This window comes from Gadus chalcogrammus, chromosome 11 (genome assembly GCF_026213295.1).
Source record: "Gadus chalcogrammus isolate NIFS_2021 chromosome 11, NIFS_Gcha_1.0, whole genome shotgun sequence".
Lineage (NCBI taxonomy): Eukaryota > Metazoa > Chordata > Actinopteri > Gadiformes > Gadidae > Gadus > Gadus chalcogrammus.
Genome location: NC_079422.1, coordinates 14,738,190 through 14,763,349, shown reverse-complemented (window position 1 = coordinate 14,763,349; position 25,160 = coordinate 14,738,190). Strand labels below are relative to the sequence as shown.

Genomic DNA, 25,160 nt, shown 5'->3' with positions numbered 1-25,160 from the left:
TCTTCCTAGTTTAACTCAGCAACCCACGTCGAGAAGTATACTTAAAAAATAACGTAGAAAACGTCTGATGCTTCCCTGTCCAAGTGGCAAGCACCGAGTGCGCTGATCCCATCTCTCGCTACTGTCTCTCTCTCACTGTACTTTATTTGAAAATAAGGCAGCTGCCAGGCCAGCCCTACTGGCGTGCATTGAGCTTTTTTTTTTCTTTTTTCACTCTCCCTCTCAAAGCGGGGCAGTAACATGCTTGAGCTTTTAAAAGAAACTCGTCCCTGCGGCTAACCTTTCTGTTACCTTCTCTGAAAGGCTACAAAAACCACGCCTAGTTGAACAATTAAGTCTCCCTGGGCGAATGCCTGAGCTACGTCGTTTTCTGGTAAAAGATAGCATCGAAATTCTCACAAATCGGTCATCCGAACACTAACTGCTTGGTAAACTGAACTTCTAAGGAACAAATTAGGTTTAGGGCAATTTTTTGTATTTAATAAAGCCTAAAACACTGCCCATCACTGCTAATAAACAAATTATATTAAAAAACATAGATGGTTTATCAAGAGAATATGATTGTCAAAAAAATATATATACATATTCCATCCTTGCATTTAGCCGTAGGGACTGAGGAGGTTTTCATGGGTTATACGTTTTTACTTGCAAAAGATCATTGAAGAATTGGTAGCGGGCCAAGGCCCTATTTCTGCCCTCCTTCAATTGCTGAAACACCCATCATCTGTTTTTTCTGTAAAGCCCTGCAATAGAGCCAACCTGCAGAACTGCATGACCTGTCCACTTACTGGTGCCTGTGGATGACGGCGTTGAAGAGCTTGCCGTCCCGCCAGCTGGTGGTGAAGTTGTCGCAGCGCATGCCCTGGTAGTTCTCCGTCATCGTCTTGGACCAGAGCAGCAGCTTCTCCTTGGCCGTCATGTCCTCAGACTGGCCGTTCACCTGGATGTCTGAGATCTGACCCCCACAGCGAAACGAAGCAACGGTTAACACCAGAGTAGGGGGGACACACAATCCATGGCGATTTATTGGTAATTAAAAAGGTTAAATGTGTTAATCATGAGTGGAAACCGAAACCAAACCAAAAAATTATCTGTGATTATTGGAATTCCCCCTCCTGTTAATTTATTATTGAGTCAAATAAAGAATGAAATCAGCTTGTGAATGTATTGGGATTCCTATGTGAGTGTGTGCTTTACAATCGTACAGCTGTTTCCTCTTGTTGCAACTAACTATTTGACGATCATTCTGCAAATAAGTGTGTGAATTGTAGTATGTTGGTCCTAAGATCCAACATCTCCCTGGTGTTCCCTGGGTGTATCCAATATCTATTGTGAGGGTGGTGCATCTGGGCTCATGTCCACATGTGTATGTGTCTGCGCATGTGTATTTGTGTTTGTGCGCATGTGTGTTTCAGCATTAAGTGTATCAGATTCCTACTTCACCACGGGTATCACACCTTCTCTCTCCTCTGTAATGGGCTGAAAGCCGCCATGACTCACCAACAGCTCCACATCTGATGTTCTTCCAAACAGTTTTAGAAGAGGGACACCTGATCTCTTTCTATGGGCTCACTTGTTGATCATCTGTAGCTGTTTTGAATGGCTTTGCCAAGCTTTAAACCAAGCTAATATTTATCTAGCAATTCAAAATTTGCTGTTCAGACTTAGTGCCCGGTCTACCTATAGAAAGACCCATCTGAAGTTATGATTTGGGTTTACTTGCATTGATATCTAGTTGTAGCATCCACTATTTGGATTCGGGAAGGCTAGGATTGTGTTGGGCCTGGTAGGAGAAACACTCCAGAGCCAGATTTCAACTTCAACATAGGATTAATCATTGGCTTGCTGAGGGTGTTGCCCATCCTGTAGAAGGTGCTCCAACTAGGCAGGGCTATATATCTACATGTGAAGTTCTAGCTGCCTGTTATGTACGCTAGATTTCTGACAAGCCCTACCCAGGCCAATCAGCCCGGACATGACTCACAGTGTTGAAAAGGGAGTGAGTGCAAATCTCTAATACTCAACCCTTGGAGATTAAGTATTTGATTGGGGACGAGTAGTAAAAAATCATGGAAGCACCAAACCACCAGCGATAGGATAGGTTTTCATTGACATTTGATTGAGAATTCAAGTAATGCTTTTGAGAGGAGTGGAACATGAGTCCCCATTGATTGGTCTGGAACGGTAAGGTCAGAGGTGACAGCTGCCCGATTGAGATCCCAGAGAGAGAGAGAGGATGCGGCTACCACAGTGATGGAACATAACACTGACAGAGCAGGAGACCTGGAAGTGGAGGATGATGGTCCAGATCAGGCCAAGCGTCAGCTTGGGGTTCCCGTCTGCAATGTCATCGTTCCTGATGTTCACCAGCTTGACCTACGGAGACGGAGGAACAAAACAAACACACAGCGACGTCAGAATGTTCTCGCTGAAGACATGTTTTGCCAGAGCCTTTCAGCTTGTTGTTGTTGTTTTTGTTACGAAGCGGGTAGAATCTCGTACCTGGCGGAGTCTCAGGAAATCCAGCGCTATCTGTACATTCTGCAGTTTGTGGAAACGCATGCGCCCTTTCTCCCTGGGCTGTAGAGTGGTAATAAAGAGATTAGATAGGCATTCACAAATAGCAACACCTCAGACACACACATCCTGTGGTGCCTTCGGAGAACTTCCTTGCTGGATTGGAGTAATAGGGAGAACTAAATAAAGATACATTTTATCTCTTAGATAAAGATAAATGAAAAAATTTAGGAAAACTAGAAAAGGCAACAGAAGGGCAGTACATATGGGAAGTGGTGTGGAACTCAACAATAAATATAATCATACAGTAAAATTATATCACGCAAACAAATGGGATGAAATGCAATACATCATTCAAAGGAAAGATAATTAATAATTGAAAGGGAACATAATATCTATGTATTGTAACATTGTATACGCCCTGTCCACATAGTATATGTATAGACAGTGTGTACACTCTTTCCATGAGGTGAAAGAGAGGCCACTGCCAGAGAACATCATGCACAGCCACAAGTAGCACAATGCAGATGGAGCAGAAGGAGACCATGGAGGAGAAGGGGAAGGAAGAGAAGGGGACTAAGAGAACAACATGCTCACTCACCAACCGCAAGCTCCTGCCCACATCTCTCTCCCTTGGCTAGCCCCAACGAGAGAGTGATTAGGAACGGAGGCAGAGGACGAAAAAGCCAGACGGAAAGTTTCAGCACACAAAGAAGACGACGGCCAAACAGTTGCACACAGGAAGGGAGGAAGAGTGGAGAGGGTCAGGAGGAGAGGAAGATGAGGCAGAAGAGAGAGAGAGAGAGCGAGGTGGTGGATCAAACTCTTCAAAAGCGAACATTAGCAATCCGGGAGTGAGGAAGAGTGGAGAGGTTCATGAGGAGAGAGGGAGAACCAGACAGGTCAAAAGGGTCAGACAGTCCGAGCAGAAACAAGCAAGAACGAGATAGAGGGAAAGAGAGAGCGAGGTTGGGGTTCATCTGTTAGGTCCTCAAAGTGAGCAGAGCATGAGTAGGTGGAGCAGCATAGAGACATGCAGCCTTCCATAAACATCTAAATCACTAGCATGTCAGCCAGCTGTTCCACTCTGAATAAAGACACATTACTTATGAATTATGTGTCCTTATTCAAAGTGGATCAAGCTGGACAGAAGTTAGCAATGATTGGTGCATCTGGGTTTAGTAGGTAAACCAACCACAGTTATTATGGACTCCACTGCATAAGTAGCAGTGTTGCCTTCAATAGATCAACATTAAAAGTGATTATGTGTTAAACCAGACATTCAAGCAGATTGCAGGTACATTTCTGCAGGTTTTCCTCCAAAATGGCACCATGGCATGAAGGGAGATATTGGCAGTATGATCAAAGGAAGTAAGAGCCTGTGTTTGACTGAGGTTGGGTATTTAATTGGCTCCTTTTCGGATGCTGATTAATAATTGGCTTGTGACAGATGACTCAGAATGACAACAAGGGTTGGGCTCGGAGGCAGGGTGCTGGTAGCACAAATCGTGCTGTTAGCACAAGTTGTGCTCGACGCCGTTAGCCATACTGAGGCTTGAGCAACAGGGAGTTTGGGGTGACTCACCAGGTGTTCCCCAGAGAGGACCTCCAGGAGGGAGATCAGGTTATGTCCATCTCTGAGATCCTCATAGAGGTCAGACACGTGACGCTGCGACTGGAAGAACAGCACAGAGACATGAAGAAGAAGAAGAAGTTATTATTACAGAACAACAAACACAAAAACAGGCGTCACATGATAGGATCAATAGGATCTATTCATAATTGATGATTTTATCTAGCGGTCCACCATCATGGAAATAATTAAGATGCTGAAGTTGAATCGGAGGAGAAGATACTTGGTCAAATACTGAAGAATTATAAAGAGATGCAATTTACTTCAAAAATAGCCTTTTGATCAATTTAAATTCATTACAAATCCAATTCATTAAATTCGGGCTGTTATTATAACAGCATGCTATTTGCAGTTTAAATTGATAATCAATAACCAGAATAGCAGAGTAAAATAGATTTGACAAAATATATATTCGGTCAAAATGAGGCTTTTAGGTAAATGCTGTCACATACCACACAGCAACACAGGCTATTTCTATTAGCCAGCCATTTGGTGCATACCTAGAAATAATATGACTTTCTGTATCGGCTGCTATGCTCTTCAGAGTTCACCTCTGAGCAAAACACACCCAGTACCCATCTACACAGGGCAGGAATGCATCGCCCCAAGCAGCTACGCATGCAGGCTTTTGGACCGCAGCTGAGACGTGCCAAACACAAGTCAGCAGCTGCCTTCGACATGTTGAAGTATAGCCCTCTGATAAAAATTGAGAATACAAAGAAAGAAAGAAAAATAAAATAAGTGATGTGTGGAGGTGTGTGAAAACAAGGACACCAGTGTGAAAACAAGGACACTGAGGAACCAGAACAAGCCTTGGTGGGGGTGGGGGTGTGATCATCGTATCATCCAGAGAACTGGATTTGATGGGTTATTTTTGTGCATGCGAGGTGAAACAGTGGAACGGCTCCTCTGCTGGTTCAGAAGCGTGCGATGTGCGTGTTCGAGCGATCATCGTGTTGTGATACTCTGTAACCGTACGAGATCTGTCATAGAGCTGGCCAAGTGCAAGAACAACCTACCTCCACACTCCAATGCTGGCGAGCGATGAAGAACACAGAAGAACAGATGGGGGGAGAGGTTAGAGACGTGAGAGAATGGAGTCATGTGGCAGAGGTTCGGAATATAGCCACAGTTATTAGTAATTAAGTTGACGAAATGATAGAAAATACCAAGTTATATATATTTATATCATATAAATATATTGTTTTATGTTGTTATATGATGTTGTTTTGTTCATGAAATTAAGACCTGGAGTCACTGACATTTTTCCAGGTGTGTCTTGTGGATAGGAAAGTAAAGGACTATGAAGGGAAATTCTCTGCTGCAAGTCACAACAGTTCCACGATTTATGTTGGCATGGATAGAAATCCACTTATCTTCTTCTAAGCATGAGGACTCCACCCTCCTGTCTGCAGTGCATTCATACATGAAGCAGACCTGGAAAGGGGAAGGTAGCTAGCTGCACAGGGCCACTAGGGACCACTGTTTACATATTTAAAAAGGTGTGCTCAAATTGGAATAGAAATCTATGGAGACCATATAATGCAAATCACTTGCAAATGTCATTGTGAAGATGAATGTATTTGATAATATTATCAAGTTTGTTTGCACTGTGTGAGCTATGTTTTCCTATATTGAAGCCAATGATGCTCAATCCATCATCATAGGCTAAATTAGAACATGCTGAAGGGACTGCAGCAGACTCTCTGTATGTGATCAGAGTAATAGCCCACTGATGACTGACACAGTGAAACAAACCGCTCACTCGTGACCAAACCGACTATTCAATCGCTTCCTTTCTGAGGTTAAAAAACAAATGCACTCCTCATTTGTCACAAACAATGTTATTATCTGTTAGAACCACAAACGTCATGTTATTTAACAAATGTTGTCTTTCCAAATTGTTTGGCATATTTTTTAATACACTGGAATGTGGCCACTTTATTGATCCATCCATCATTTTCTACTAATAACCATGAATTGGTGTGATTTACTTTAAGCTGAATGACTCCTCTGTCATTCAGCTTAAAAAGCCCCCATTTTGAAGCCTGGCTAACTTTTAACCCTCCTAGTGATTTATGAAGCGGAGCAAAGCACTCAGTGGACCGTTAACCTTGAGTAGCTAGTATCTGAGCTTCAAGCCTCATTTAAAACCTTCAGGTTTACCTTCAGGGCGGGAAGTAAGAAGGCTTTTACACAGCACTTCTGGTCATACTTTTTTCCTAACAAACATTTCCCCTAAACAGAATTTAAACTAAAATTCAAATGACCATAAGCAAGAGTTATCGTTGGATGGATACGTGAAATGGTAAATGTTTATAAAGGAAATGTTTCCATTTCTTCAGGAGGTTTCTCCGATTAATATGGACACCATTGAACCTAACTTATGTGACTCATAAAGCTCCGGCGTAGCCAAGAGTTTCCGTCAACTCCGGGCCGGGGCGCACTGAGGCGAGCAGTGCACACCCCAGTGCACACCCCCTCAGGGGGTCTCTGGAGCACATGTGCTACCGTTGGCCCTGGAAGGGGCTCCCGGGCCGGACCAACGTAAAGTTCCCTTTTTTAAGATGGTGCTAAGTGAGTCCAGATGAGGCCATGACTCACCCTTGCACATTCACTGGAAAAAAAACTTGTGGGGAAACAGGGGAAAATAAAGAGTGTGTTCAGGAGTGTGTTACCACTTGACATTCATGGAAAGAAAAACAGGCCACTTGTGCCTTAAGTTTTCTATCTTGTTCCAATCATTTCTAAAAAGGGCAACCAATGGCACTTTGGTTTCCAGTTATTATGGAGAATAGCGTAGCGTGCAAGCCTTTCATGTCTGAGGATCTGAATTTTGAACAAAAAAGCTTTCCAGACAGGAGGCCCTGTGTAGCTGGTAGCAAATTTATCATTTATAATGAGTAACTCCAGAGTGAGTCGTTTGGCATTTGTTAGGAAAAGGTCCCTCCCTGTGTACCTCCCTGCATTACTGTAAGTGTGATGAATTGGGGAGGCTTTCAGGCTTAAGTTATGGGGAACGAAGCGGTGAGGTAAGTGAGAGGTGATCCGTAGTGTTGAAGGTTTACACGGTCAGGCAGCCGACGACAGATTGGACTTCTGGTCGGGGCCCAGTTCCCAGTAAATACAATGGGATAGAGAGTGAGTGCGACACAATTAGGGACCTACTGGGTAATGTGTTTTTGTTTCGAGTGTGTGTGTGTGTGTGTGTGTGTGTGTGTGTGTGTGTGTGTGTGTGTGTGTGTGTGTGTGTGTGTGTGTGTGTGTGTGCGCGTGTGTGTGTGTGTGTGTGTGTGTGTTTGTATGGGGGGGGGGCAGAGTTGGATGACGGAAAAACTAACACAATACACACAATAATACAAACACGATAGAACTCTGTTCTTTACTGGGTCTAACTACTTATTACCCGTATCTACTGTTCCTTTAAAATACAAGATGACTGAATCCAAACTTGTTGCAATAAATCAGACACAATTGTAGAGAATGAATCCTGAATAATAACAGCCGCAAAGCATTCAGCCGCATCTTTCGGGAAAACATGTTTGCACCCTGTTGTTCAACATCTTGCTGGGTATAAGTCAGGAAACATCTGGTAATTGTGGTCAGCCATTTGGCAGCACTTGAAATTGGTGTAGGGCCAGAAGGAATTGCAATTAAATGCATTTAAAATAGGTTGCCCCTTGATTCAGAATCTAAGGATGATACTAAAAGGAAGTCATCCACATATCCATTGATAAAAGAAAAAACACACGTGTAACTTTGTGTGTGTGTGTGTGTGTGTGTGTGTGCTTGTGTGTGTGTGTGTGTGTGTGTGTGTGTGTGTGTGTGTGTGTGTGTGTGTGTGTGTGTGTGTGTGTGTGTGTGTGTGTGTGTGTGTGTGTGTGTGTGTGTGTGTGTGTGTGTGTGTGTGTGTGTGTGTGTGTGTGTGTGTGTGTGGTTTTGTGTGTGTGTCCGTACCTTTATCAGATGCTTGTTGACCCATTTTGTGAAGGTCTTTTTCTGTACTCGATCCCGTTCATCTGCAAGAGACAATGATAAAGAAAACAGACCAGTGTGAGACCAGGAAGTAGAAAGATGCAAAGTGGGCTTCACTTTTTTCTGACATTTCCAGATTATAGGTCTAACAAATATAACCACTAGGAGAAGGAACCATGGAAGGCACAGTTATGACTCAAATGTCCAATAATCATAAAACCATTATTTGTATCTTAGATACGAAGGGTTGGGTTGATTTGGTATCACAAGTCGAGACAGTGCATGCCCGTGAGTCACAGTTCATCACCAGCATCAGCGTGTTTCCTCTTCCTGGAAATGTTTCATGTGTAAGGGTGTGTCTCTCGCTCTATCTCTAATGCTGACACTGCCTTCATGGATCACTGTGGAGGATTTAGTAGAGTCTAGTATTGAAGCATACTAGGAAAGGAGTGTAGAAAGTGTTATCTAGAATATGTTGCAAGGCATTTTGCTCTAAAACAGACGGTTTTCCGGGGTTTCCTTATGAGGGATGTACAAAATAAATGCTGAGCAGCAAAAAGGGAGATCTCCACCTTGCTGTAAGGGGGAGAACACACCCAAAAGCAAGTACTGCACCTGGACTCGCCCACTATGCTACCCACACACACACACACACACACACACACACACACACACACACACACACACACACACACACACACACACACACACACACACACACACACACACACACACACACACTCAAAAGTGTGAGTTGCTCTGCAGAACATAAAATAATAAGGCAATAGGGGTCTAAACTAGCATCGCTCCCACAGGTGAACTTCACTAACGACTTTAACAACTATGTTATGGAGTCACGTTTCCATGGCAACGCTATACGACACACCTCTGACCTCTGTTTTCATTCGTCGGTGGAAACCAATGGGGGAACCTGATTAGGTAGGTGACGTTGACCGCAATGCGTCATCCAACGCCCAATGGCCGTTCCACGATGGAATATCACCTTGACCTGCAGATAACTGCGTGCCTCTTACAATGTGTTACCCAACACCCACACTACCTCTACTACTGCACTGTCAGGACGCGTCACTGTGCGGACTACCAGCCCCTGAGTATTGAAGCCACTGTCTGGGTGGGGGGGGTCCAATGTCAGAAAAGCACAAACAGGTTTTGGGAAAGGTGTCCAGGGTTTGTGCCCACAACAAAGCAAATCACTCGCCCTACCGACATTGTGTGTGGCTTAAGCAAAGATCCACAAGACACGGGATAAGGAGATGGCACATTACACTGGGCAACTAGTGGAGCCTAGAGGCACCATGAAGTGAGCGCAAACAAATGAAAATGAAAACAAACATAAAGGCCTATATCTTTAGCTAGCAATATTCCTTTATATCCACACAGTTATCATTTGAGATGCTGTGGCTATTCTTATAGGGACTAGAATACAAAGTATTTCCATATTTTGTGGCACTTTTAAGCAAAATAATTATAGTACAAAATTCCTATATATATATATATATATATATATATATATATATACATACATACAGATATTTGGGATATTTATACTTTTAAAAAGCACTTAATCTGAGCGAGTCAAGAGTCCGCCCACATGTGTATAATAAGTGCCTTGGGGTTTCTGGTCAAAACATCGGCCAAAAAAAACCTTCTGGTGTGTGAGAAAAGAGGTGGATCCTCGTTAAAATGCATCTGGCCAAACCACCGGGGAGAGCAGCCCTACTACTTAAAACAAATCTTATTTCCATGCCAAAAAAACGTTTTTGCTATGAAAAATGTGAGATGTTGCATAAAATGAATGATAGAGCTCATCGGCACTAGACATCACTTTACCTTAGCACTGTACTAGTTTCAGCTTCAGCAGCACTTTTATCTCCTGATCGGTACGAATTTTTAATGCACATATTCAGCATTATGTTAAAGAATATTGAATACTCAAACCTAACCTTAGCCCATCAAAGAACCCTGGGTTCTGAAAATCACTACATTTATATGAAGTCAATTGAAATTGAGCACCCTTGCCCATCACACGTATTACAACGCCTAGATTAATATAGCCCAAGGCAAAAAAAAAGAGAGCTTCCCAGGATTCAGTCACCTTTCCTGCCGTCCGTCGCTTTCAGCTTTCCCAGGTAGAACCCATCATCCGAGAGCACCCTGTCTCTACCTCCGCTGTCAGAGGAAGCCATCCTTTGCCTCTGCTGCTGAGTGTTCATAGTGTCTCAGGGATGCGCCTTCAGACCCAACACAATGACAAACAATCCTCACTCTCTTCTGTAATCCCTTGTGTTTTTGTCCCCTTCTACGAGATCCCAGTGGTGTCGTCTCTACGCTGGCTTCTGTCCGTCAGCGCCTCACAAACCCTATGGTTCCTGTTCCTCTTCTCTCACTCCCTTACTCTTCTTGAGATCGGCTCAGCCTCTCTTTCTTTCCTTCCTTCTTTCCCCCCCCCCTCCTCTTTGTGTTTCATTCAAAGTAAATGGTGCCTGCGGGCTACGGAGTCTGGGCCTGTCGCGTGCGCTGTGGGTGTGTGGTGTTACGTGGCCGTGCACAGTGAGGACATTTTGGGTAGGGCTGGGAACACACCCCCTTCCTGTGCCCTTCCCCTGGCCCCTGTGCACGTCGTGTCACAGACCGACTGCCCCGCGCCCTCACTGTATGGCTCGCACTGGTTGCGCAAAGACAGACATTGCACTTGCGTATGGGCCCTGCAACGCCCTTATGTGTGACTCAGCATACATGCAAAACATTCTAACGCACAACACAACAGGGTTAATGCCCATGCAGACTGAAAGTGCTGTGTGGAACTTAACCCTGATGCGTTTGATACACCACTAATGTCGACATGCCCAATGATATGGGCAGATACTATAGGGTGATGTAAAGAGTGTGAATACTATTAAACGTGTATTCACGAAGCTGAAGAGATTGAAACACTGAGATCACCAGGAATCCACACAAACCTGCATGGATGTGCCAATAAACACACACCTTTGGTTAATTATTCCTTACTCCCAATGTTCCCAGCAGATGTTAAGAAATGGAAGTAACTTAACGTGGCAATAAAATGGGGCGGGGGTGGGGGGGCAGATAATGAAGGGAAAGAATTTATAGATTCAATACTTGGTCCTATGTAGTGAACCCTTTTTTGTTAACTTTGCGCTTTTGCAGCTCAAGTTCATCTCAGTAACACTTACAACAAAAACAACACCATAACCCTACATTGGGAGTCGTTTAATAGTTCTGTATTGTACTAGAAACTGTAAATTCAAATCCATCAATCAAAACCAAAGTAACTACTCTGCTTTCAAGACCGCTTACATGTATGAATGTATATAATATACTTCACAAATACTTTTACATGTCATGCAATTGCAATATGTACACAATCCTCTTATAACGGCTCCAGCGGAAACTCCATCAGCGCCCTGTCTCTCCTTCATAATCGGATATGTGCTGTAACATCGATCAAAGTGTGGGTCCTTGCCAGTCCTCTCTTCCAGGGCCTGTGCCACTAGCCACGGGCCTAGGAGTTCTGTTTCGCCCACGCTGCCTCACATAACGTTCCGGGGCATTGAAAATGGAGGTATTCCCAGCAACCTGTGCGGACACGAGGTGCTTACTGGGGGATCGTGCCCACGCTTGTGTCAATGAGGAACTCGTTGTGGTAATCTTTCAAAGCCCCATTTTCAGATTGTGAGACACACCTTGATAGTCCCACACAATGTCTGGGCAGGCTGAGGAATTAGGGCGTTGGGATCTAATTAGACCTTTACATGGAAAAGAATAACAGGCTTATACTGGAGGAGATAATGACGCAACACTGAATAAATCGTCTTGACCTTGTCCCCTATGTGAGCATTAAATTACGTTGCTATAGCTTAGTGAGGACTGTACAATGGAACGAATCAGCTTTCAGTAAAATACTGAGACCATGAGTGACTTGATATGGTGAAGATGAGGGATAAGATGATATCAAGAATGCCTCGTCTAAGAATGCATCCATGACCAGACTGACTCATTAAGCTTTGCTCCCTCCATCTATGAAATATTAAATATGCTTTTATTGAATTTCCACATTGGTTAAAAAGCTTTGTGATTTTGCCATTGCTGCTTAGAAGCAGCCACTCGTCTGTTGGAACAGAATCAACCCTTAAACACATAAAGGACAGGTTTGAGTTCGGGTTGATCCTGGCAGATGTTAGCATTTTTTTGGCAGTGACACGAGCACAGACACCTCTTTAATTTGAGGAACTATTCTCAAAGTCAGGGGGGGGGGGGGGTGCAATGGGGGACCACAAGAGATCCACAAGGGGCGTGGCCGAGGACAGAGGAGAGAGGCCATGTCACTTTCTGGTCATGGGATCCTATTCCCCAAAGAGAAACATATAATTACAGCCATAACATGGCTATTACTGTGCTCCACAGCGTCCAGCTTCATCAAAACTATGCTATTCCCAAACTTAGTGAAAAAGGAGCAGATAGTACTACTCTTTGAGAATATTGTTGCAAGTTCTCACCGAGTGATCAATCTCAAACTTATTTTCAGGATTTTCTTTCTCGAAGCGAGCATTGTAAGCACTGGAAGCGACATATCATCATACTTTGTAGTAGATTAATCACTATAGTGCTATTGTGCGTTGTTTCAGATGGCGTTACTGGTAGACTCTTACAGGTTTTCTTGACAAATGGACACAGACCATTTTACTAAGTATAATAAAGGGCCTGTTTGGGACAAGCACAGTCAAAGGAAAACGAAGAGCATTTGTACAAAATCTTCTGCATACACACTTTGAGGGGTTGAGACGGATAGGGAGCTTAAAAGAGATAGCACAGATAAAGAGAAAACTTGGCTTAAAAAAGCATTAGGTGAAGAAAGACCTCAGAGGTGATGTCATGCTAGCTCCGCCCACATTTCAACACAATAAGCTTTTCACAGCCTTTTTACATCGATTTTACTGTAAGCATTTATTTAAAGGCAAACACAGTTTTGCCTTTGTGAATGAATTTTATCTCACACTACACACTGTGAGATAAAATTTGTCTGAACCTAAAAGGGAAATTGCAGAGCAGGGGATATGTTTTAACGAATGAAATACATTCGTAACACCCGGCAGATATAGAGGGTCTAACAGGCTGTCCGACGCGAGGCACAGATGTCCCAAAAGAAAACAAAAGACATCAGAGGAATGTCAAGCATGTACCAATTGTGGTTTCAAACCTCTTGGCCACTGAAGTCCTAGGGGGACTTGGAGAATGGGTGGTTTCACAACACCTATCATTGTAGACAAAGAAAAAGACTGGGATTTGTTCTAACAGTTTAGGTTACCCAACAGCACTCTCTCTTCAAACAAAAAAGGGCCGCTAATGTTTTTCTCTCCCTCTCTCTCTCTCTCTCTCTGTTCTTCGTTAACTAACCAACCCCTCCAGTCAAGCTTTTACAGGTGAGAACAAGTGAAGGCATATAATCGGAGGTCTTGGCCGCCACACCTGAAAAATAATGGAATGTGTAAAAAAAAAAGAAAAGAAATGAGAATCATGGCCCCACCCTCGGATCAGGCCACACCTTGTCTTATCCCCTCGCTCCTCGGCTCTGCTGGGAGCAAACAAGGACAGTGTGCAGAGCCTCCCAGCACCATGAAAGGCCTGGAGTTAATAAAGGTCCCGGAGCGACGGTGGGAATGTCGGCTCTCAGAGTGGCAATTCCATCAGCTTCAATTCACTCACGGTATAAACTAGGATTAAAACGGCTCTGTGTGTTAGGGAGACAATGGCCTTTTGCTTGATATTTAATTTCACCAGCCCCTCTTAGCCTGCCCTCTGTATACATGCGTGTGTATTTGTATCACAGAGATGTCTGATGGCACCGTGTGGTACAGTGTTATCCTTATAGATCTTCCGACCGGCTGCTCATTTTAGCCCGCCTGGTCCCATTTAGCACAGACAGCGAGGCCCTGCGACTGATTTAAGACTGTGTGAGCCTCTGGATTAAAGCCGACAGCTGAGTCTTACATTCAGCTGGTCAAGACGATTATCTGAGGAAGGTCCCTCCTTTTTAAATTAACTATTGTGTCTGCAGACACTTGAGTTGCTTGACGGGTGCGCTGGATTAGTAGTACGCCTCCCTCTGTCGGTGACAGTATTGAACTACACTATTAAACTATTACCAACTATATACCATTAGTTTAGGGAAAACACTTTCTGAGTAATTGCTTTAACTGTTGGGTTTGCTCAACATAAATATGAGCTGTAATTAATGGATGATATCAGCTACTATTTTTAGTATATAACATCCCCTAGTGGTATTTAATATCTGCTACAGAGACTTGGATTATGCTGACATGTGGAAATGTGGAAAAAGGGGAACATAACAATGTGTTGCTGGGGTAACAAGCTACAACACACAGTAGTGCATTCGGTAGCAGTAGTTCATACTGCTTTTACTCATGGTGTATTTTTAGTTGGTGAGCTGTTGGGAGTCTCCCACCTCTGACGTATTTAACTGGCAGGAAAAACCCCATTCCTCGTTCCACCATGTGGAATCCTAGACTTGTAGCGTTATTGTAGAACCACTAGATGGCACTCTAGAACAACCACATGGCTTCGAAGTTAGCTTAAGATTTCTTCAATAGATTCATTTCTCTAAGGTAGAAAGAGAAAGGAAGAAAAAAAATGAAAGGAAAACCTTCTTTAATAGGTCCATGAGGAAAACAGATAAGAGTAAATAGAAAGAAAATTCTATGTTTCTAAAGAATAAATATGTTTACATATGTTTAATAAAAATATTAAAATAGCCCAGGGCCATTTTGTTTTACATAAGGAATCCTGCTATCTTCCATAAACCAATATATAATTATCTATGGGTCATTTGTTGACTCAACAAATGAGTCAGCATAACACACCTCAGCGGGTCACCTCTGGGTAAATCACTTAAGATAATAAAAAAACAGCCCTAATAGACTAGACCGGGTACGACATTAGGATAGTCATTACATTCCTACAAACGGGTTAACATTTATTTCACATTCCAGTGACGCTATTGCAACAGGCTTTACGTTAGTTATACCTTTGAATACATTCCAGAAAGATCCCAGTTCTTATGAGGGCTGGCGCAAAAGTGTTGGGAGTGGTCATAACCCTTCTTAGTATAGGTTTATATCCACATGACACATTTATGGGACAGATTTACACACTACTGCTCAATCAGGAAAACCGTAAAGAGATTTATAACAAATTGATAACCTATGAATTTAATAATATATTAATCCTTGGCCTAATTGTAGGACAATAAATTGTGTATTTTTATCGTAAGCTTACATAAAATTACCTTAGAATTAGATTGTTGTCGGTTCGATGTTTTTTGGCAGTTAGTAGTCCCCATTTAATTAAGATTTTACTAATTTGATTTATTAAAAATGAATAAAGTTAGTTTTGATACCGATCGTTACTGTTTTTATCGCCTGTTCCTACTCACCTAGACAACACATTTTAGTGTACAAATATCTTCTCCTTTCTCCGTAGCTCAGCGCATTCAGAAATCCCCCTTGTGTCCCCATATATCTAATGCACAGGGTCTCAAAAAATTGTGAATCTGGGACATCCCCAGCTCCTCTGGCTGCTCCCATTCCACCCAAGATACCAACACGCGTCTCTGCTTTAAGACCAACACGGGTCTCATTTAAGATGTGCCAAGTCCATTCCTTTAGGGGTGTAACATGTATGCGACATACAGTCACAGCTGACACCTGAGGTCAACAACCATTTAGTAAAGATCAAAAGTTATTTAGCAGCCCTGCCCAACGTAGTCCTACAATGCCCGTTAAAATGAGCTATCCCATCTATTTTTTGGAGGTAAACAACTGTCTGAATTTGCAAACATTATTCCTTATTAAGAGGTGTCATTGGTCTAGTCGTTAAAAGAAAGTTAAAGATCTATTAGAGGTCACAGCTGAGAGGGTCCTCCGGTCGCATTTTAAAGAGACATGGACCTAAATGTGCAGCCTTCTCGTCTTACACAGAATGACCTCTGCTCCAGAGCCCCCTGGATTGGCTTCTGATGCCGTCACACCTGATAGGGACCATAAAGGCTCTGGTCCCACGAGGAACACAGAGCAGCTGAGATGGTCTGGTATGAGAGCTGGGAGTGGGAACTCAACCTCTTGCAAAGGTGTCCCTTTTTACAATCATTAAATGTTACCTATCATTTGAAGAAAGAATGCTATGCTGGAAAAGGCTGAATGGAGAGATGAATAGAAGAGAGAAAGAGAAAAGTTTGTTTACTGACCCACAGCTTCCATACATGTGTCACAAAATAGAACAGCTGCTTTTCAAAGGTAACATGTCTGATCTGTTACACATGTCATGCAATGGCGTCATTAAAATGCCATGATCTTTAAGAGACATATTTCACAACCGCTCTGAGTTAACACAGTGGATGCTTTTAAATACCATGAGTGGTACCAAGAGGTCCTCGGGGAGGGGGTGAGGAGGACGGGTGGGGGGAGTCGAACAAAGTATAAATAAACTAAAGAGCCTCAAAGACAGGACAAACATACACATATATTTATATATATATATATATATATATATATATATATATATATATATATATATATATATATATATGTCTAAATATATATGACACCAAACCTGGAATATAAATAAGTAACAGTATTTTAACTGATCGTTTCCTGGTGCCACCCCTGCCCAATGAATTGATGTGTGTGTCTGTGCGTGTTTGTGTGTGCTTGCGAGTGTGGTGCTTTCCGATCGTTGACCTTTATCATATCAACAGGAAGTAGGGCTTGGCTGCCAATGCGGCGAGAAGCATGGCTAACTCCCACAGGGAAGGTGAGGTGTGGTCGACGAGGCTGCGTGAGATATCCAATATTCAAAACAGACCCCCCCACCCCCCCCCCCCCCCCACACACACACACAGATCCCAACAGCATCCGAGTTGTGTTTGCATGACCTGGGCTGACACATGACGACACGAGTGCATGGAAATCTGCTGTTTGAATAACTATCGTTGCATAGAATGCATTGCTGGAAGTCATAGTCTATCGAGTATTGGGAATGCAGCGCTGGCGTTATGCATGTTGAATGTGTGCGTGTGCGGGAAGAATGTTCACTTCACTTCCCCCCCCCGCCCTTTCTCCTGTGTGACCTTTTCCTGTGTGACCCCTGGGGGTCCGCGGGGTCAGGGGACAGCCACGGGTGTCACTGTTCCCACTTTCACAACGACAGCCTGGAGGCCTCCCCCTGCAGACCGGACGCTCCTACCTCCTGGCCCTATAAACCATCCTGCTCTCCCAAGGACACATTCTGTTTCTCTCAGTCTGGCCTCCAGCCCACCACAAGCCTCCCACAAAAAAAGAGAGTTCCTGCTCATGACGAATAAAAAAATCAACGGCCACGTAAAAGGAAAGTGTATCAATCGACGGAGCAATTAAAACCGTGTTATATGAAATGGACCGATAATTATGAAAAAGGACGACAGAACGAGAGGCTTTTCTCAGAGACGTGAGATCAAGATCATCAAGATCATGCATCACTCTTGTAATCTAATGTAAGCATTTTTGAAAAACGTAAGGCCCCACCCATGTTTGGAAATCCACTGCTACCAAGCCAAGGGCAGACTCATTGCGAAACACAAACTTGAATTTCTGGATGGTCTCAAAAGGCTACCCTGTTCACACCAACAGTAGGCAACATCCCAACCAAATGATCTCTCTACTCTCACTGCTGTACTATGCTTCAGGGAGAGAGAGTATAAATGAGGGAGAGAGAGAGGGAATGTATGAGAGAGAGAGAGTTTACATGATAGAGAGAGGGTATATATGAGAGAAACATAGAGAAAGAGAGAGCGAGAGCGAGAGAGAGAGAGAGAGAGAGACAGGGGACGGTTGGGGGTGACAGTAACGTGGCTGTTATGCTGTACAGAAGGCAGTGGAAGGGGACAGCTAAGACCAAACAAGTCCCACTGGGCCTGTGTTAATACCCTCACTGTAGAGCAATGATGAAGTGGTGGTGGTGGTGGAGGAGGGGAGAGGGGGGAATATGAACCATTCTTCATACTGGCAGGATTGGCAGGGTCATATATTATTATTAATATAAAGCAAGTTGTGTGTTACTGCTACACAACTAGTATAACAAGGTTTTTTAAAGGTCAGTGTTATAAAGTAATCAATAATAAATGACCTGCCCATTGTTGGTTGTCACAGCCTTAGGTCAAGTACTAGATTTGAATGAACGGCCACACCCGTCATTTACATGCGAGAGGAGGTTGGAGGTGTAGTCTGTCGGCAATCCCCTCCCTGACAGGTGCACTACTACTGTTCCTTAACAAAGAGGCTGTTCAACAACAGAATACGTTTTTTTTGTGTGTGTGTGTGTGTGTCTACTATTGGGAGGTGGGCCATATTGGCAACCGTCATTTAGCCATTTTGATGGCAAGACAACAAGGGCGTTGTTGGGAGGTTAAATGAGTGAGAGGGCGGAAGACGGGGCTTAATCTCCACCAGGTTTTCACTCTCCGGGTCTTACATATCCCTGCAGTATAAGACAATACTGTGGGCTTCAGTTCCGTGCGTGTCTCTGTGTACCGAGGGTTTAAACCCGCTGCAGCTGCAGAGACAATGCACACTTCAGTCACAGTCACACGCACACAGATTCAGTGACATTAGCACACAGGACCTGTGACATGGTCTGGGGTGACGCTTTGATCTTGTGGGATGAATATCAAAGCGGGATGGGGGCCGGAGGGGCACGTATGAACTTATAGCCATGTGATAATGGCGGCACGTCACACAATCGGCATGCATGTCAAGCTAAAGGTGGCACATACTTGTGGCCAAACAGAAAGTTATGGGGATGCAAATGTGAACAAGAACACATTCAAAAAAGATCAACATCGTCACTTTGAAGTGGATGTATAAAGCACAATAACCACACTACCGGTGGGTTATTGTCAAACTGGGTTTAATGAGAAGACTTTAAAAAGGTGGGCGGTAAAAAACTTTTATGTCCCTAATCTGCTAATCGCTTCCTCCTACTCCTACTAATACTATTACTATAGTCACTTGGACTCCACTAATGCTGGTGTTCCTTCTGCCCTACTGTAAAGCTGCTCTCTCTTACCTGGTCTCTTTTGTTTTCGTGAATACCACACTGTGATTAGGGCGGCTATGTGCCCAAACAGCACCAGGGCGGGCAGCAGCGTGTGTCCAGAGGGGATAGCTGACGGCATTGCGAACCAGACATAAGTTAAGAGCGAGGCTTTGGTGCCCGGGACAGCTGGTCCACCCTGGAGTAAAAGGGGAGCAGGGCCGGAGTGGGTGTGGCAGGGAGCCTGCTGTTCTCAATACCATTCCATGTATTTTTCATTTTGATGTTCGAGATTTTATTACTCATCCCAGCTTTTCTTTATTGTATGGTTATTCGCATTGTTTGGGACACATATCAATATCAACCAAGAAAGCAATTGCCATTACAATCTCAGTGAGCTATGGACTGATTATTTGAGTTTCTTCTGACCCATCTGCCGAAGATTCCTGGTAATCAACTTTGTTGTTTCCCAAGATATTATTGTGATGGTCAGTAACTATGTAACTGTATTTCTCTTTTTTCACCATATTTTATCTATTTGTCTTGATATCTATATTGAATCTCTCCCACATAAGGATACAGTTACTCAATCAAACAGCTTCACGGTTGTATCACAGAACAAAGCAACAATAATATGGTACTACATATTGTATGTACGTGTAAACACATCATAACATTCATGAGGTCTATACATAGTACACACCTCCACAATGACAGCAAACAACCATGGCTTCACACATGTGTGCAAGACAATAACAGGTGGTGACCAAAACACACACACCCACATACACAAACACTGACTCAACGGAGTCACTCTTCTGTCTTAGGTCCGAGTAGTTTTCTGTTGCACATGGCCCCTCAATATGTCAGAGTGGCAGGAACAACACTTCCCAAACCTATGGGTCAGCCTTTCCTCTGAAGCAGCACATATCCACACTGTAACATGAATAGGAAGTTGGGAAAAGAAACCCCAGCAAGAGTTAACCCTGAATGCAAGTACCCGACCCGGAGACCACCGTGGTTAAAAATGGAATAGAGACGGTGCCACACGGTGACACTCGTTGCTCCCAAGCTCGGCGTTAAAGTCGTGTGCGTATTGTGCCATGTAACGGTGTGAGCTGCCTTGTTTGTTAGTCTGCGTACGTGTAGTGCCCCTTCAGAAGGAGAACAATATTTCACACGCTGGCTTTGCCAGAAACACACGACAGATGAACAGACTGAGTGACCGAAGGACTGACAGACAGACAGACAGACAGACAGACAGACAGACAGACAGACAGACAGACAGACAGACAGACAGACAGACAGACAGACAGACAGACAGACAGACTGGGAAGGTAGGCAGACGGACAGCTGGATAGATGCAGTAAATTGACACACCATTCCTTACGCTATCAACCTACCAGGTATGATCTTCATCTACGAGACAGGACGGAAATGGTGGAAGTAGCCGTTGGTTAAAGGGAAAGTCAGAGAGACAGTCGTGGAAAGTGGGGAGAATGGAGGGGAAGGTAGAGACTTCTGTTTGTTCTTGCTCTTACAGCCTTGTTTCCCCCTCTGTTGAATCTTGACAGCCCTGCCTGCTGCTAGGATTCGTCAGCCCTGCTCTCTGGTGGTCTCATAGTTAGCCAGGGGAGGGGAGCGCATTGGGAGGGGGGGCTGTTGGGGCACGCCACGGCACGCCAGGGTGTGTTTGTGTGTGGGGGTGGGGGGGGGGGGAGAAGGAGTGGGTTCGGGGTGGTGGTGTGGGTGCCCAAGAGGAGAGGTCTGGAAATTCTGGTGACAGGTTATAAATATACAGCAGATCCAGAGGATCACGCAGTGTCACTGTTTGTAACTGATGGAAGCACTCTTGGGGCCTGTTTGGATACACTGGCCCCATAGGGACACACTCTCTTCATCTCCGGCACTCATATGCTCTCGCTATCACTAGATGATGACGAGGGATACTTTATTTAGAGTTATTAAGTCAGGGGCCATGAAAAAAAAAGTAATCCACCTAATTCCCAATTTGAAGAATCAGGATATGATACGCTATAAAAGAGATCATAGAGCGCTAATATTATCAAAGCACACTTGTATTATATTACTGTTCAGAGAACATTGATATAGTCGATTACATACTCGTTTGTGGGAAGTGAGACACTGGACAGTTTAAGAAGTTTTGTAAATAAACAGCATCTATATGAATTGAAACCGTGACTAACTATAACATGATGGTGCTACAGAACAATACACAATACAACTGGCATGAGGCAATGTGAGTGCGCTCTGGGCCCAATAGGAGCTGGATAGGTGGAAAGTTTTGCATGTGGATTTATAACCACCCACAATGCTGAGTTCCTAATGCCTTTTGGGAGGACAGCAAGGCATAACATACTCTAAATATAGTCAAGCTTTAACCTACGCCAGTCATACTCAAGTAGCGGCCCGCGGGGTGTCTATTAATGGCCCTCGAGCTGTTTTGAAAAGTTTTTTTAATTATAAAAAAAAAATAAAAAAAAAAATAAAAAAAAATCGTGCTGGGCGCTCTTATTTTGAAACCGCGCGCCGCGATCTCAATACGAGGCTGGGGGTTGCAACGATAAACAGATAGCACTCCAGCCCACAGACAGCTCCAGCCCTCCCAAACTCGAGGCAGACAGTCCATCTCAGCAGCAGTCCAGGCCGATTTAGGGTCGTTTTAGACGCAGAGACGTAAGCACGTAATTTACGCAAGGGACTTGTTTTAGACAAGTTTTGATTTACGGTTCCTTTAAGGTTCCTTAAGGATTGCGCGTGTTGCAAGGGGATTCTCCGCCAGAACAGTAGGGGGAGCAACGAACGAATCTGTGGGCGTGGAAGTGGAAATCGCTGGCTTGTTTATATTTATAATTATCATAATTCGTTCTTGTGTTTTCTTCTTCTCCTTCTTCAAAATTCTTCATTCGCTTCTGTCACAGCCTTTTAAAAATGGCGCTATTATGCTGTAAAACCGGAAATGTGAGACTCCTGAAAGGATGTGGTTAGCTGGCCAATCACAGTCTTTGCGAGCTGCGTAGGGCCGTAGTGTTTTAGTCGCATAGTCAGGAATTTTGGCCGACGCACGTAAGGGGGGATATTTTACCGCGCAAGGGGGGGTTATGTATCTTACGTGCTTACGCGTTACGTCTAAAACAGAGCATACATCGGCCTCAGTCACACGTATACCGACCGGCCCCTTGAGTCACTGAAAAAAAAAATTGTGGCCCCTCATCATTTCTACTTGAGTACCCCTGACCTACGCAAATGGCATTGTAAATTGCAGTGTTGACGAATGAATAAGAATGCCCAGGACCAAGTGCCCTGGGAGAAGCAGTGTTTTGACTTCCCTGATAACATATGGACACTGATGAACTGTCAAACGTCCCCGGTGAAAACCCCGTTTCCATGTAACAACACCCGTGTGATACATTGAGCCATACTCCCAGAGAGAACCCAGAATGTCAAAGTCATATTGTCATCATGAACTCTCTGCGCAGATTCACTGTATGTTGTCAGAAGACTACATTATAAAAACATTAGCTTTGTGTAAAATTACAGCAGACTGAAGACACGATAAAGAACCTAAATCTTTCATGAATGCAAGTTTCCTCATGTGCGTTTGCTCTAGGGTTTTCCAGAAATCATTTGATTTTGCGCCGCTATATGCAAATCAAAAATGTTAATCTTAATAAGAATTTTACAGTCCGCCATTAAATCCGCTTCCAGAATTGGCAACAATAAGTACAAAAAGTTTTCAAGAGACAGAGGATTATGTTCCGCCTTCCCAGTAAACTCCACCACTGGGCTGCTGCCTTCTGCGTCATGTGCTTGTTTCTCAATCATAAACTGCCGACTGACGGCTCACATCTCATGATGAGCCGACTGAAATAGCAGATGGGACTTCACAGGTGGAGTGGCCGTGAGGAGCAGACAGGACCGGGTGGCTTGGTTCCATCATTTTAATGAAACAAGAGACAGTGAGCAGATAGGCTTTAACAAAGTTATGCAACTTTCCATTCAGGCAAAGCCTCCACATGGTTTATAGATCGAAGGCTAACACGGTGTAGCCCGCCAATTTTATTGATTTTCTGTCGTATTTCTTGAAGAAAAGGCCAGGTTACAAATTAGACCTTTACATCTGGCGGTCCAGGCGATGAGTCATAGACGACAACCAAAATCATGTGCCCCTGCTAATGAAAGGGAACAAGCAGCTAGACTGGCCCTTCATTTCATGAATCACACAACTATGCAGTGGGCATACTTTCAGGGATGGAAATGCAAGGGAAACTTAATGTCATGTCTGGATAAGAAACGTGGTCTAATTGCCCCTGGTGCCATGTGCAGCAGACACGTTTCAAATGGCACCGTAGGCACGACAACGTACAACAAGAAGCCCCTTGCTGTTCAGTTTAGGTCTACAGTCGATGACAAGTATGATGTGGAAGAGAAACAAGGCAAGTCCAACATGTGTCCAACACATCAGAGACTAATCTGTCTCAGATTCTACATGACTACAACTACAGACGCCTAAAGTTTGAGAGAGAGAGAGAGAGAGAGAGAGAGAGAGGGAGATAGTGGGACAGACAGAGAGAAATAGTGAGTCAATAATGACAAAGAGAGGGAGACAGAAATAGTGAGACAGTGAGAGAGATATATACAAAGAGAATGAAAAAAGTTGAAAGGTAACATTGACGCCATTAAACTGTTTAAGGGTGTGACCCGAATTATGCAATAATCTCTGCATGAAACATGGGATCTCAACAAGACTTTTTTGCAATGCTATTTACAGTGAACAATACACGCATGTTTGCATGTATTTGTTGTAGAAATATAGGCTGTATTAGACCTCTACTAACTCTTAACGGTCAGTAGATGTCAGCAGTGAGTTAGCCAATACAGTGGACACTGGCTAGGACAACACTGTGGCAGGCCACTGTCAGATCAGTCAGCCTCATATATCACAGAGAGAACAGCCAACAGTTTAACAAAACCAGCTTAGCAAGAGACAAATTCAATGTTAGCAGTAATTTGCATTATGATGAATAGATATTTTTTATAGAGGGTATTAACATGCGTCTTTTACTATGTTAACTGAATGCAACGCTTCTCACAATGAATGCATTATTGGTTTGGGTTTGATACATCATTTTTTAAAAATGAATTTCATCTCAATGCAAAAGGAACTGCTTATATTATGACTAACAGTTGAATAGGAGAACAGGGCCACTAATTTGATCCAGACCGAGCCATCATGTGTGGAACCAAATAAACACACCCATGCAACTGTGAGCAAAGTCTTCCAATTTCCTGACTTTCTTTTGCTCCCTCTCACTCACTCGCTCACACCCACAACAGGCAACGCCCTTGTGCATTTCACTATCTTCTCTGTAGTTCCAAGCGGTCACAATGCTTTATTCAGTTTGTTAAATGTTGTGGAATGCCAAACCCAACACCCGGTCAGTCAGACGAAGACATTACAGTTAAATATGACATTTGTGTGTGTCTACCTCTGAAAGGCCACCACTGACTTGTTTGGGTAATGTGTTCTGAACATTCTGGAAATTGTAGTTGTTGCCATTGCCAACATCAGGCAACTGAAGTTGGCAACTGAAGTTGGCAACTGACTTTGGCAACTGTCAGGCAGGCAGGTAATGATAATGTCTTGTTTGCATACCTCCTGCATTCTAACTGAAAAAAGATTTAGAACAAGTGTAAGGGAACTTCCACTCTTTACATGTATATCTTCCCATAAGAATGAAGAGAAACCAAGGAAAACTCAGAATTGAAAGTGCAAGGAACACTGTGTTACTCTGGAAGAGAAGCAGAGAAAGTTTCACACCCTTTTCTCTCAAATTTTACGCCTAAAACTGTATCACGCACATCCATCTCCATAGGGGCCGGGCAGGGC

General features: G+C 43.7%; 1 protein-coding gene across 19 annotated transcripts in view; it reads right to left on the bottom strand.

The window, feature by feature from the left end:
• Positions 1-25,160, bottom strand: part of LOC130391489 (plectin-like) — a 108,190-nt gene that overhangs the window by 29,626 nt on the left and 53,404 nt on the right. For 11 of the 19 annotated variants that reach the window (XM_056601662.1, XM_056601663.1, XM_056601667.1 and 8 more), the window contains 5 exons: positions 8,108-8,169; positions 4,103-4,192; positions 2,503-2,580; positions 2,272-2,376; positions 789-955 (listed from right to left, as the gene is read on the bottom strand). In XM_056601662.1, coding sequence (XP_056457637.1) covers positions 789-955; positions 2,272-2,376; positions 2,503-2,580; positions 4,103-4,192; positions 8,108-8,169 — 502 coding nt within the window. Of the gene's footprint in view, positions 1-788; positions 956-2,271; positions 2,377-2,502; positions 2,581-4,102; positions 4,193-8,107; positions 8,170-10,241; positions 10,588-20,652; positions 20,866-25,160 lie in introns of those variants that run through there. The other 8 variants (XM_056601664.1, XM_056601673.1, XM_056601675.1 and 5 more) reach the window with 4 other exon arrangements.